This window comes from Leptonychotes weddellii, chromosome 5, assembly GCF_054177405.1.
Source record: "Leptonychotes weddellii isolate Sample4059 chromosome 5, ASM5417740v2, whole genome shotgun sequence".
In the NCBI taxonomy this organism is placed as follows: domain Eukaryota; kingdom Metazoa; phylum Chordata; class Mammalia; order Carnivora; family Phocidae; genus Leptonychotes; species Leptonychotes weddellii.
In genome coordinates, this window is record NC_138373.1 from 113,411,810 (window position 1) to 113,426,651 (window position 14,842).

The 14,842-nt window shown below is 42.2% G+C and overlaps 1 protein-coding gene and 1 long non-coding RNA gene across 3 annotated transcripts in view; one reads left to right on the forward strand and one right to left on the reverse strand.

Annotated features, from left to right (window-relative positions):
• The window catches only part of LOC145721829 (uncharacterized), a 15,179-nt gene extending 6,719 nt beyond the window's left edge, over positions 1-8,460 (reverse strand). Inside the window, exon 1 of the long non-coding RNA XR_014145754.1 lies at positions 8,327-8,460. This is a non-coding gene — a long non-coding RNA (uncharacterized LOC145721829). The remainder of the gene's footprint in view (positions 1-8,326) is intronic.
• Positions 8,278-14,842, forward strand: part of MSRB3 (methionine sulfoxide reductase B3) — a 166,154-nt gene continuing 159,589 nt past the window's right edge. Inside the window, exon 1 of one of the 2 annotated variants that reach the window (XM_081822004.1) lies at positions 8,278-8,430. In XM_081822004.1, the coding sequence (XP_081678130.1) occupies positions 8,296-8,430 (135 nt within the window). In that variant the 5' untranslated portion in view covers positions 8,278-8,295. The remainder of the gene's footprint in view (positions 8,431-14,842) is intronic. The other variant, XM_081822005.1, reaches the window with a different exon arrangement.

Consider the following 14,842-nt stretch of genomic DNA (forward strand, 5'->3'; position numbering starts at 1 on the left):
TGTACTGGACAGTGTAAAACCCATATATTGAGAATAGAATATAGCCACATTATTAGTAAGGCTCATGCCCTGGCTGGAAAATAAATAGGTCTGTAAAGAACTATTTGACATCTTTATGGGTCTCTTCAGGAACCACCAAAGAACTGGACTAGATCTTAATGACTTTCTCTCCATTTCCCAGTGGTCACATTGCACACATTTGTATCAGAATCAGATAGCCTCAGAGAAATAAGAGGATGAAGGTAGGAGTAAGTTCACCAGTTTCTCTCTAGGGTTGCCAGATTTAGCAAATAAAAGTATAGAATGTCCAGTTAAACTGAGTTTCAGATAAACTATGAATAATGCTCAATGGAATATTTAGGACATACTAAAAATTATTTGGTGTTTATGTAGAATTTAGATTTATCTGCATATCCTGCATTTTATCTGGCAACTCTTATCAAACATCTTGTTCATCTCTAGTCTTACTGCTACTATCTTAGACTAGGGACTCTACCTTCAAGTCTGAGTATCTGCACCTGCCTGGGTGGCCTTCTCAATGGTACTCTTCTAATTTACCCCCATTGCCTGCCACACACTAAATTTTTTAAAACAATTTTCATTAAGTTTCTCTTCCACACAAGAAATTATGCTCCAAAGTGATTTTCAGTGTGCAATTGTATATTAAATTTTGTGTGTATGTTATGCATTTTCCTTAGGGGACCTTTTTCTTTTATCAGAATCTCAAAGAGGCATCTTCAAGCTATGTAAAGAACTGTGGCTTATACAAAGAAACAAAAGTGGGTGAATTTAGAAAAATGCATTTCACCTCAATCATGACTTTTCCTTTAGACATCAGTAGTTTGAAAGCCCCTTAATATCATTCGACTCGCACCAACATCTTGCAGAATAGGCAGGGCAGACAAAATTACTTTCAAAGATAAGGTCACTAAATCCCAGAGATGTGAATTCGAAAGTCGTACACAACTATTACATGGCATAGCCAGAGTTTGAATAGAAATCTGCCACTGCAAGTTTATTTCTCTCTCTACTTTTACGGACCACCAACTTTAAAAAACAAAATCAACTTTGGTACAATACTTTAAGCTATAGTTTTAAAACTACTTTGTATATATTTGAACCTCAGAAAGGTTTCTGTCCATCTCTGAAGAGATGTTCTTATTCCCTTCTGTCTAGTGGACCTTGTCACTTAGCTGTCAATTACACACCACAACTATTGGATGTCTGGCCATCTGACCTATAGGGACAGCTTTTCAATGTGGTCACGTGGTGGAATATATCTGTATTCCATTGCTACTATTCCTCAAGTATTTAGAGATGTTTCAGAGTCAGTTTATAAGTCCTTATAATAATAAAAATCATTAATATTTTATGTTTACTCATTTGAAAGCATAAAAAGGGAATAACAGTGTGGCTATTCATCTCTTCTGTTTGGTCCTAAATTTTGTCTTTTTCCACAAATCAAATGTGTTCTGAAAAAAAATAAAAAATAAGAGCTTCATTTGCCTCTCAGGTTTCCATACTTTTCCTCCTACCTCTTTAGCCTCACCACCTTTTTTTTCTCTTTTTAAATCATTTTATTTTTTTCATCATGATAAGTGCACTCTTTAATCCCCATCCCCTATCTCCCCCATCTCACCCTCCCTCTGTTAACCGTCAGTTCTCTGCAGTTTAGTCTGTTTCTTGGTTTGTCTTTTTTTCCTTTGCTCATTTGTTTCTTGAATTCCACACATGAGTGAAATCATATCGTATTTGTCTTTCTCTGACATATTTCACTTAGCATAATACACTCTAGTTCCATCCTTGTCATTGCAAATGGCAAGATAGCATTCTTTCTTATGGCTGAATAATATTCTATACACACACACACACACACACACACCCCATCATCTTTATGCATTGATGGACACTTGGGCTACTTCTATAGTTTGGCTATATTTAAATAATGCTGCAATAAACGAGTGCATGTATCCCTTCAAATTAATGTTTTTGTATTTGGGGGGTAAATAGTAGAGCGGTTCCTGGGTTGTAGGGTAGTTCTATTTTTAATTTTTGAGGCACCTCCATACTGTTTCACACAGTGGCTGCACCAGTTTGCATACTCTGACGGTGCCCTTGCTGGCCCTTTTGTTTTTTTTAATCTATGGACTTCTCATGATTTATATGTCATTTCCACGCTATCTGTAACCCAGCCATCCCTCTATACCTGCGACTTTCATATTTAATTGTCTAGATGAACATTCTCCTATGTGTCTAAAAGCCAGTTCAAACGTAACGTGGAAAACTGAGCTGCTAATATACTACTGCACCGCCTACTTCCAAGTCAGCCCTATCTCACGAAATGGCAATTCTGTAAGGCCCAGGGCGGGGGGAAAAAGGAAAAGGAAAAAAGTATAGAGACGTTCTTGACTTTTCTTTCTTTCAAACCCTACATTTGGTATGTCCGCAAATCTTGTGGGCCCTTCCTTCCAAATATATCTTGAATTTGATCACTTTTCGCCACCTCCACTGCTTCCCTACCCCAAATCACAATTATCTTTCACCTGGAGTACTTCAAGAACCTCCTAACTGGTCTCCCCTTCTGTCTCTGCACTCCTTAACAGAACAGCCAAAGGGAGTTCTCTGTGAAAATGTAAATCAGATCGTGTCGCTCCTCTGTGTAAAGCCTATTATAGTTTCCCATCTCACTACAAAAAAAGCCAAAGTCGTCATAAATGACCCATAAGACCCTATGTGATTGCCTCTTGGGCCACAACCTTGGATGCCCCCTCCATAGCCCCTTTCCCCCTCTTCTCCCCATGCCAGCCTCCTGGATGGTCCTCCTACAGGGCCTCTCTGCCTCTGCTTTGGGTGTTTCCTCTTGGCTTGCTGTTCCTCTTTTCTCACACACTAGCATGGCTTCCTTCTTTCTTGTATGTCTTTAATGTTACTTTCCCAACACTTTTAGCAACCTTCCCTGCCTTATTTCCCTTGTTAGCAGTTATCACTTTAACCTACTAAGTATCTTACCAGTTTACCTTATTATCTATCCAGTTCAAAGTAAGCATTAGTAAATATTTGTAGAATGAATGAATGCAAAGATGATTTTCCTGTATTGAAGATATTTTAAAAATCTCATCATATATTTTGATGGCAAATCTAAAAGTGGTTTTCACAAAGTAGTTTGAGTAATGATAAGTGTGTGTAGCCTTCTACTATGACTACTTTGAGGAAGTGAAGACTTAAAAACATTTGAAAACACTATTAGTAAACCTGGATATAAGTATAAAAAGTGTTTGAAGAAAACATGTGTTGAAAGAATCAACTAAATCTGAACAGACTTCCTTAAGAGGTGATTATGAATACAAATGTAGGACTCTGAGCTGTGAAGAGAAACTATGAGTCATTTCAGACAGGAAATCATATCAGATAAAGCTTAAAGGCAAAGAGTGACTCTGGTGATTGAAAGTTGTAAGTGATGATAAAAGTTAATAATATTAGTATTATATTGATATTTATTAAGGACTTACCATTAGCTAGCATGGGACTAAGTGCTAAGCATCATGAGTGGTAGGTATCTTTACTTTTTCATTCTACAGAGAAGAATATCAAAGCTTGGAGTAGTTAAGTAACTTGCCTGTTGTCCCATGAGCTTTAATGGTGGAGGCCATGCTTGAATTTAGATCTGTCTGATGCCAAAGCCCAGGTCTCTGACCAGTGAGTAGAACTATCTGATTTTGAGATTAGGTTCTAACGGCAGCTTGCAGGGTGAAATTTAGGCAGAGGTAAAACTACTGCAGAAAATCCTGTAGGGAGGCACCATTTTGGAGAGCAACATAGCATCTCCCAGAAAGCCCAACACAGCCAGGGTTTCCTTTACCACTGGATCAGATTGTGGCTGCTTTGGCTGAACAACACATGAAGGAGGTAGTTCGTGGTTAGGGACAAGTTATGTGAAAAATACACACCTTTAAACACCACATGCACACGCTGTGGGGTTAGATGTACTCCATATAAGAAGCACTGAGAGATGGAGTAAAAGAGTAGAATCAAGTTCACCATCAGAATTTTCCTGTACAACTTAAAATATTCTTTTAATTTTTTTTAAGATTTATTTATTTTAGGGAGCGAGCACAGTGCACGCACATGGGGGCAGGAGCAGAGGGAGAGAATCTTCAAGCAGACTCCCTACTGAGTGTGAAGCCCCATGAGGGGCTCTACCTCACGACCCATGAGATCATGACCTGAGCCGAAACCAAGAGTCAGACGCTTAACCAACTGAGCCACCCAGGTGCCCCCAAAATGTTCAATCTTGCTCCTTCCCCTTCTCTTTAATTTTGTGTATGTAGTTGATGTTGCATATACTGCTTTACGTGACAGTCTTGCTAACAGTCAAGCAGCTTTGCTGGTCTAGAGAGGATTATTTAATTCTCTAAAACATTGAAAATCTTGTTAAATATTTATTGCTTGTTGTAGCATAACCACATATCCAAAGCTAGTAGAATCAGGCAGCACATCAATCATGGGAATACATCAAATCTCTCCAGAATTAATCAACAAAAGGGATGGCTTCAACTGTGTAAAATAAAAGAATGCCATTTGAGATGCAGCAAAATTATTTTACCATGAAAAGATGGAAAGTGCTAATTTTAATTCAGTCTTTATCTTTATTTAGGGGCCCCACTTCATGACCTGATATAGAGTCCTTGTCCTTTTAGTACATCTGGTGACTGGGGACTGGAAGTGTGTCATGAAAGTGGAAATTCTTTTTCAGAATCTGAGAGAAAATTTCAGGTGTCTCCCTTAAGTCAGCATTGACTCTGTGTCCCTCATGTTGTTGAGAGTAGTTCTCCTCAGCCTCACTCCCACCCCACCCCAGCACACTGAGGCAAGGGGCATGCTTTCACCAGTATAAAAGTGTTCTCAGCACGAGTGAGTCACACCATTCTATTTCCCAGGAGAGGAAAGCAGATTTGGGGAGTTTGGATTGAGTGTGGTTTGAAAAACTTTCTCCTCGAGAGTCTTTTACATCCTCCTGTGAGGTAATTCCCTTACTCTCCCATCAGTCATTATTGGTTTAAAACAATGGCGCCTGATAAATGTTCATTGAATTTAAGTACTAACTTAGGGTTTCTATTTCTGACCCTGGCTGGGGGCTTTTGAGTACTGTCTAGTCCTAACCTGTCCATTCTCCTCTTTGCAGTTGTTGGCAGCTCCTTGGGGTATGCCGAGTAAAGGCTGCCCCAAAGCTTTGTGTAGTGGCTGAGAGGATCTTATTGAAGAGCTGAGCACAGTATGTTGGCGAGATTACAGCTTGAAAGCCTGTCCTGCCTACAGACTCCTTTTAAAAGAGGTTGCCCCAACCACAAGCCCTAAGAAGGTAGCAGCGCAGTCTGTTTCTTCAGCATTGGTGCTATGTTGTGTAGAATGTTAGCCTTCCATCCTAGTCACAGCTGGAGTAGGAGAGGACACCTGGCTTAGAGGTAGCCAGTCTGTGGGCTGCCCAGTGTTTTCTGAGATTGCCTCAAGTAAGAACTTTCCCCAAAAAGGACAATGGTGATAGAATCAGATTCTCCCCTCCGGGGCATTTGATCATGAACTATAGACAGAGAACTGGCAGCAAGTGGGAAGAGCTATGGTTGTGCAGTTTGAATTACGGCTGTGTTCTGAAGACATTTCATGAGGAGCTGGGGCAATGCTGTGCTGGCTGTCACAGGCCCGAGTGCTGGTTGTGTGCATCTCTTCCCCACTCTACCTCAGGTTGGGGGAGTATTGACACCACATCAATTGGTTTTTGTTACAATTGAGGTCTCCCTCCTCCAGGGCTGGTTGTTAACAATTAACTAGCACACCACTGGGTAGGGGAAGGGATGGTATATAGGGAGCAGGGGAAGCAGTTACCTCTTCTGGGTCCTTTGTCTTAAAAACAAACAATGTTTAAGGTAATATGTTAACATGATTGGTATTAAGATTATAAAAAAAGACGTTAGAGAAGACATTGTGAAATATATGATCTAAATATCAGTGGCTAAATTACAAAGCTCATAGGAATGTGGTCAGAGGGTAGTACCTTTCCTGTTCCTGGAACTTATCAAAAGGCACAACCTCCACCTCCCAGGCCCACAAAGGATGACCCGACAAGCTGGTTAAGTCTCTGGTCTTATTTCCACATGTATTCTTTACCCCTATTACTTGAGGTAACTTGAGTGCACACCAGTTACTTAAAACCGCAAGAGCCCAGTGAATACAGTTTTTGAGTTCCTTTTTTTCTTTTTCTTTTTTTTTTAATGTAGGGAAAATGGGACAGATTCGTACAGTAAAAAGAGCATATATGATTTTGGAATGAGGTTTGAATTCCAATACTCCTTCACCCCTTCCTGGTAGCATAATTTATCTATGCCTCAGTCTCCTTAGCTGTAAAATAAGGATAAAGGATAATAAGCTCAGAGATATTTGTAGGAATTAAATGAAGTACCATGTGTAAAACATCTAGCACAGTGTCTGGCACTTGTTACGCACTCAAGTAACTTTAGCTCTTTTCTCCTCTCTTTAATTTATTGAAGCCTTGAAAACATCTGGTGGGTAGGGCGCCTGGGTGGCTGGGTCGGTTGAGGGGGCCTACTCTTGGTTTTGGCTGCAGTCGTGATCTCGGGGTCCTGGGATCGGGCATGACCTTGGGCTCCGCGCTCAGTGCAAAGTCTGCTTGTTCCTCTCCCTCTGCTCCCTCCCGCCCATTCTCTCTCTCTCTCTCTCTCAAATAAATAGATAGATAGAATCTTTAAAACAAAACAAAACGAAAACAAAAAAAAACCCAGCTGCTGGTTTTGCGGTCAAGTCAGCAGAATTGCAGATACAATTACTAAACTCTCCACTTATATTACTATGAACTAGGTTGTGGGATAATGCAGTGTTTATAATTTTATGTTTTTGCATATAAGGTCAACTAAAATATTTTAAATATAACTATGATTATTACATTCCTTTGAAACAAGCTTTTCCCTACACATAGCTCAGAACTGCTATATGTCAGTCCACAAATTACTGTGCTCATTTCCTTTTGTTTTTAAACAACCTGTTAGATTATGGCCAAAGAACTATGTTAGATGTTATAAGGGAATTAAGAAAAACAGTTGCTTGGGTAGCCTGGGTGGCTCAGTCAGTTGAGCGTCCAGCTCTTGGTTTTGGCTCAGGTCATGATCTCAGGGTCCTGGGATAGAACCCTGTGTTGGGCTCCATGCTCAGTGGCGAGTCTGCTTGAGATTCTCTCTCTCTCTTTCCCTCTGCCCCTCCCCCTGGCTTGAGTGCTCTCTCTCTCAAATAAAAATAAATAAATCTTAAAAAAACCCCAACAAAACAGATGCTTATGTTATACCCAGTTAAATATACAAAAAAGAGAAAAGGGAGTGAATATTCAATAGTTTTCCTGAATATTCCCCTCCCACCGCCCAGCTTCTAGGTACCTAAATTGAATAATACCATGTGTCTTTTAAATCCCTTATTTACTGTATTACAGCTTATTTACCCTTAGTTTACTTAGATCATCTGCCCTTAGCTTCATTGTCACTGCTAGTATATTAAGGGTGAAATCTGCCCATTTGCCAGGAGTAATTCATAGGATGTGGTGTTTCTCAGTACCAAATGATTTAAGGGGAGCTTTTTGCAAATGGAGTGGTTTTTGGCATATGGGCCTTAATAATTTGCTAGAATTAAATTTGTTTTGAAGTTTTTGATTTTCAAATCAGCATTTTCAAACAAGTAGCGTGATGTACAGATTACCACACTTTAGTTCATACTAGAATAATCCACACTCTAAATCTGTTTGGCATTTACCCCTTAAGAATTTTGCATCCATAAATCATTTTTGTAGCATCTTAAAATGTTCCTAAGGAATTATATAACATCTTGCATCTGCAGGGCCTGTCGTGTCAATGTGAGTAAAAAAATAATAAATTATAGTAATTAAGACAATTACGTTGTCTTGAAAAGCTAAGGGTCATTTGGACTCGATTACTGGAGGAGTTACCAGTGCCAAAGAAAAGGCAGGGAGCTAGAAGCTTGGGCCTGTAATTAAACATCTGGGACTGACATTTTGGCCGTCCGAGGTAGCACCTTTTGAATACATTTCAGCATTGCCTTTTGGACAAGCTACAACAAATACAAAAACTAGTGTAAGGGGAGGAAGAGAGGTTGGTGGTGGAAAGGACAACTGGTCTCAGCATCAGCATTTAACTACTGTGCAAACTTGTCCCGCAGCCTGCCTCAGCTGCAAATGAACGCTCGCCTGGAAGGCAGGGGGGTGGTTTTGTGTCTTAGACAATGCCTGCTTGTTGTGGACTGGATGGCTCACCTGAATGTGCGGAACTGGCAGTGCCGCTCCAGCCTCACCCTCCCACTCTGTTTAACAGAAGTATTTGCCAGCTCTTTTTATCCTCTCCTGACCAAAGCTCTCAGGTGATTAGGGGCAGCGCGGGAGTCTCCTCAAACCCCTTAGGCGTCTTCCGTCGGGTCCTCGGCTCGCTGTCCGGTTTCCTGGTGGTGGTTTCTCTCTTTTCTACCCCGTCAGGGGTCTCAGGTGGGACCTGGGTGGGGCGCTCGGCTCTGCTCTTGGGCCTCAACCCTGGAGAGGGATGCTCCCTGGCAGAGAGCTTCCACCTTCTGCTCGCGCTCGCGGCCGGCAGCCTCGCGGCGGCTGTGGACGAGGACGATTCGGAGGAGGGAGTTGGCGGCCGCTGAGGCCGGGCAGCGGGCCCTGTCCGCGGCGGGCCCGCTCCGCGGTCCTCCCTCGCTCGTCTCCCATGCTCATATTTGGACTCGGCTGCCCGCGCCCAGGAATTTCCCGTCATGCCTCCCGCCGCCCCGTCCGTCGCCCGGAGCCTGGGAGGGAGGGAGGGAGGGAGGCTCGGACGGCGGCGGCGGCGGCTCCCTGGCCCTTCCATGAGCCCGCGGCGGACCCTCCCGCGCCCTCTCTCGCTCTGCCTCTGCCTTTGGCTGGCCACGGCCGTGGCGCGGAGAGCCGCGCAGTCAGGTAAGTTTGGGCTCCCTCCCCGCCTCGCCTCCCCTCTCCCAGCCCAACCCTGCCGAGTTGAGGTGTGACCCAGACCCCGGATCCCCTCTGAGCGCCGGCTGCGCCCCCTTCAGCCTCCTGCGGGGACGCCCCCTGTCCTGAGCCGGGGAGGGGCGCTGAAGGGGAGCGCCCCGCGCGGGCGGTGGAGGGGGCGCGGATGGAAGGAGGTCAGGCTGGCTTCGCCCCCGCCTACGGGAGGCGTCTGGCCGCGTCGCTGACACCTTATCCCGTCCCCGGAGCGAACCTGAGCCCGAGGGACGCTCTCGCCCGACGCGGGCCCCCGGGAAGGGGCTTGGCAGGGCCGCCCGCCGGAGGCAGAGGAGGGGCGCCGCGCCGACTGCGGGAGGGCGCGGGACCAGCAGCGGGGGCCCCCGCCGAAGTGCCCGCTCGGATAACGGGCCGGGGTGCGTGGGAATGCGCCGGCCAGGCCCGCGCCTCCCGCCGCGCGTCCGGAGGGGCGTGGGGCGCCGGGCGGTGCTGGGGGCAGCGCCGGGAGCGGCGGGCGGCGAGCAGGGTCGCACCGAGGGGCGCACGGTCACCCGCCCGCCGCATCGCCCGCGCCGGGGGCTGGGGCTCAGGCTCCCGCGGGCCCCGCTGGTATCTAATAGGCCAAAACCGAACAAAACCCCGAGTTTGCCAGCTACCAGTTTTGTTTTGTTTTTGAGCGGAAAAAAGCATCTGAGTCTGTTTTTTAAGTTTTACACCGGACTATTTAAAGTCAAACTATGTGAACGAAAGGGGCCATTCCTGCCTTCCTTGGTTTAGGACTATAATTATGGTAATTCTGAAATCTTAAGAGACGATTTTTAAGATCATTTTCTTTAAATCATGTGGAAAATATCACGAACATTTTTTATAAGGTTATTATAAAAGGTAATTATTTGAAATTACAAATGTACAGTTTAAGGCAAATGTGAAATTGCATGAAATTTTGGTATTTGTGATGAGTATCCAACTTACTAATCATCAGAGTTTCTCAGTTCTTAATTTTTTCTGGAATGGAAGAACAAAAATCATAATTTCTCAGTTGAGATTAGGAAATTTTAGTTTGTTTTTGTTTTTGCCACTAGAAGACTAAAGCGTCAACATAAGATATGGCTCGCAATTAGGACTTATGAATTAGTTTAAAGCTGACTCTAATAAGCATAGATTATATTCAGAACTCTCTGGTCTGTCTCTTCATATTTCCGTTTGTAGCATTGGTGGCAAAACAGAATTTAAAAGATAGTTGGTCTATAAAAAAATCTTCAGGGTTCATGTAACTTATAAAATTGCCAATTTAGATTAATGGGAGATTTTTTAAATGTTTAACTTTATTAAATGTGCAGTTTATAAATATTAATTTAAGTAATGATATCAATTTCATGTTTGCTTCAGACTAGAACTGTTTTTCAGAAAGACCTACTTTTTATGGATTCATATTTTAGGAGTATCTTTAATAGTACTTCTTGGGAAATACAAGAGGTTCTAACTGCACATTTTATTAGTGGTCTTCTAGAAAATACTGTGCGGCACAATAAAGAGTGGATTGTACTGCCAGGGAATATATGTGTTTTTTTTTCTTTCCCCTCAGTGATGTGTTGACTTACCTAATACTTGTGGTAAAACAGCCCTTGAAGACCAAAATCCACTGTACTGTGGCCCCTTGCCAGCAATTTTGAACACCAAGTTTATGTTTGGATCACTTAAACATTCATTCTTTTAATTTTGGTCCCAGCTGACATGTAAGTCTAATTTCTGATGACTTTTATTAGGGCCCTATGTGAACGTCTGGAATTTTTTTATATTAAAATAAGTAGTTCTCTACCATATAGAATTTTGTCACAGTGCCTAAACTGCCTATCTGCCAAGGTTGCAAACATATAGCATCATTTACGTTTTGAATCAACTCACAGTTTTTTAGTTTTTAAAGGTGCTTGTTCTAGTATTTTAACTAAAATGTTAACCCATTAGGTCAGAAATCTTTACTATTTTGCTAAACTCAAGTAACAAGAATATCCAAAAAAGATCCCAACAGTAGTTGCATAGATTTTTTCCTACATTTTCTAATACATTTATCCTTTTTAAATTAAAAATAAAAATTCAACCATTAAAGAGAACTTTAGGAAATAATGCTTTTTTTGGTTCTATTATCTGGTCACAGTTCTTTGATTTTATCGCGCCTGTGTTACTTATTATAGTTGGGGATTTGGTTCAGATGTTTAGCTTCCTTCTCTGTAAAGTGATGAAGTTGGACATAATCTCCATGTCCCTTCGAACTCCAGGTTACTGTAATATTGTTTTTGTTTATATAATCCTGCAGAGCCGCCCACACTACATTGATTCAAACTTCTGATTGTCAACTCTGACTTGCTATACATGTTAAACTGGTCTACTTGTGGTCAGATCTGATTGGTGTGGATCCAGCTTGTGGAACATCTTGATATCTGGCACATGCACACAGATGCACACACGTTGACAGAGTTCCATGATATTAAGCTTGTGTTACTTTCTCTTCCCCTCATCTAATAGCAGGAAGTGCTGGTTATGTCATAGGGTAAATGTCTAACTGTTCTTTAGGGCAGTTAAGCCCAGGCCCTAAGATGGTTTGGTATTCAGTTTTGGAATTTGTGTCTGGGTTAAGGATACCACAGCACAGCATCCAAACCTTTCTGTGGTTGGGAGGTTGTGGGTAGTTATTTGGGGGCATTCCAGATGAAATGCCCTACATTCCTACAAAATGCCCTATTGATCATACTTGGACCTACCCATCTGGTTTATTCAGAATTAAATTGAGATTGGATAGGAGGGTCATCAGATCGCTATTTAATTTGCCAGTTGTTAGTATCCGTGATTTCTATATAGATATCTCAAGGCTTTACTTTGAATATTCTTATATTTTCTCCTTTCTGGGCCAGTTTTTCTTTTAAAATGTTCAGCGTGGTCCTGGATCCTTGTTCACATATTTTCTGTATAGCATACCAAAGTCATCTTTATGCCTTTATGGAAATGCAAAGAAAAAGAAATTGTAGAAAAGATAGGCCAGTAATAAATCAACCAATTGACTTTATGGAGGATTTGGTTATTGCCTCATTTAAGCTTCTGTTGCAAGTAAGAGAAACGAACTTGAACTAGTTTTAGGAAAATGAAAGAAAGGAATTTGATGGAAGCTAAATGCAGACAGACCATATTAGGGACCAGGGACTGGAAAACGTGGAACTTTCTCTGTCTCTACTCTTTGCCTTTCTTTGCTTCATTGTTCTTTCTTTGCTGACCATTTTTTTTTTCTGCTTTCCTGTGTTCATGGTTGAATTTGACTGCTCAGCAGCTCCTGAGTATTTACGTGTCCCTCAGTTCACAGGGAAAGACTAAATCATTGAGGCTTGATTCTGAATTCCTGAGAGAAAGAACCTGATAGACACAGTTTGTGTCTTGATAGAGATTTTCCCTAAGGTCTCTTCTTTTTTTTTTTTTTTTAAGATTTTATTTATTTGACAGAGAGAAAGACAGCCAGAGAGGGAACACAAGCAGGAGGAGCGGGAGAGGGAGAAGCAGGCTTCCGGCAGAGCAGGGAGCCCGATGCGGGGCTCGATGCGGGGCTCGATGCGGGGCTCGATGCGGGGCTCGATGCGGGGCTCGATCCCAGGACCCCGGGACCATGACCTGAGCCGAAGGCAGACGTTTAATGACTGAGCCACCCAGGCGCCCCACCTAAGGTCTCTTCTAATTCTAGAGTTCTTTGTAGTATGTACTGCAGACATTTATGTGGTTTGATTTTGCATTTTTACATTTTGTATTATGGGGTTATTAGTCCTTAAAAGGTATAATTTTCTCTTGATTGCAGTGTGTGTAGGAAAGAACATGCCACCTTCAGTGAGATCCTAGGATGTTGGAATAGTTCATTCATACTGAGGCAGGAATGCTGAAATGACCAAGAGGAGCCTTTGGGGAGTGAACAGAGGGTAGCACCGTGTTTAGGAATCACGAAGCAGCTTGGGATCCACCTGACTTGTGAAAATCCTGTTTAATAACAGCTGATCCATCTTGCAGATAATCATCTGCATATTTTCAGGAATTCACTGAAATAAAATGCTGGGCTCAAATAGCTCTTAAGGGTGAATTCATTAAAACTATGTAAGTGATAATTAGAGACATTCAAAATAGTAATAGTTGAGTGAGTTCCGTAGTTATTTTCCTGTTTCTCACCCATGTCTAGCATTTTCCATCTCTCCCTTTCCTTTAGACTGCTTCCACTGTCTGGATTGTTTTTCTCTCCTAACCTGTCCTTCAGGCCTCCATCTCATGGTCTTTTGCGAAGCTTTCTTCACCTCCTAGAATTTGTCATTTTCTTGTGTTTCTAAGACATTTTGTACCTTGATTGGAGCATGATTTTACCATCTTGCGTTATCAAATCCATATGTAATTTATCTTCCTCATTAAATTATAAGTTCTATTAGACCAGTGAATCATCTAGAAGAATTCAGATAAGCTATTAGCACCCATCATCCCAGGCATAATGATTCCAGCTTTTTCAAATGTTCTGAAGCTTGAATGGCATCCTGCTTGTCACTACCTTCTTCTTCAGACATTGGAGCTCAGTCATATTGCTCTTCTTTCTCAGTCCTTGTCTGTTTTCTAGATGTTACAAGCTGTTCCATGAATATTCTAATTTCCCGTGTGATGATCAAATATATAGAATGATAGGATCTTTTCCTGCAAACTGAGATGGATGGGGAAGGAGAGTATAGCACACTGATATGGAAGGAAATCAACTTGCATTGAGCACCCAATATTTACCAGATTAGATAGAGAGGGCAGGTATAGGAAAACATTGGAGCATATATGAAGGGGAATAGTGGGGAGATAAAGTATAAAAATTGAAAATTAGGTTTGGCCTAGAACATGGAGGGCTAGACTAGAAAATTTGGACTGGGTTAGTAAGCTATGAGATTGAAGTTCTTTGAGTCCTCAAAATCAGAGTTGGATTATAAGATATATTATCTAATAATTCAGAGGATGAATTGAATCAGGAAAGAAACCATTGGATTAATAAAGAAAGGTTATAGGGGATTTTCTTAGGGAATGAAGACCTGAGCTAGGGTGGTGGTGATGAGATTGGAGAAATGTTGCTGGGGTAGACCGGACAGAAATAGACAATTAATTGGAGATGGGGAAAAAGAGGGATGACTAAAAATGATGGGAAGATGTTAAGGTTGGGCAATTACAGAATGTGAACTCAGCAGGTTTGTGGGTGGGGGTAAAAAATGAGTTTTGTTTTAGATCTATTGCATTTGAGGTGCTGGTAGAACATGCATGTGAAGATGCGTAGCTGAGTCAGAACTGTGAGGCTGTGACTTGGAGAGACCGGGGCTGGAGATTAAACATGTATGAGTAAGGAAGACTAAAAATACAGGGGAAAAGAAAACATTTGTTGACTGGAGGAAGAGGAAGGGCACATGAAAAGCATCATCATCAAGAAGATGCAGCTTCTTCTGGTTTGAATGATGCTCCGTCAGTATATGGCATTCTGTCCATGAGCTTTCCTTGTATAGGGGACACCACATGTACTCACTCCATGGATAGTACACGGGAAGCCTTGAACAAAGGATCCTGCAGCCAGAAAGACCTTCCCAAACTGTGAAATTGTTGTTGCTACTTTCCGTCTTAACCTCTTCAGTGGCTTATCTTTAAAGTAAAGGACTAACGCCTTAAATGTCTTCATCATCACCAAGCCTTGCTTTTCTCTGTACTCTGAGCTTCCTACAAGTGGTTCATTTAGCTTTGAACACCCATTTTACTGTCTCCTCCTCATTCTTCCCT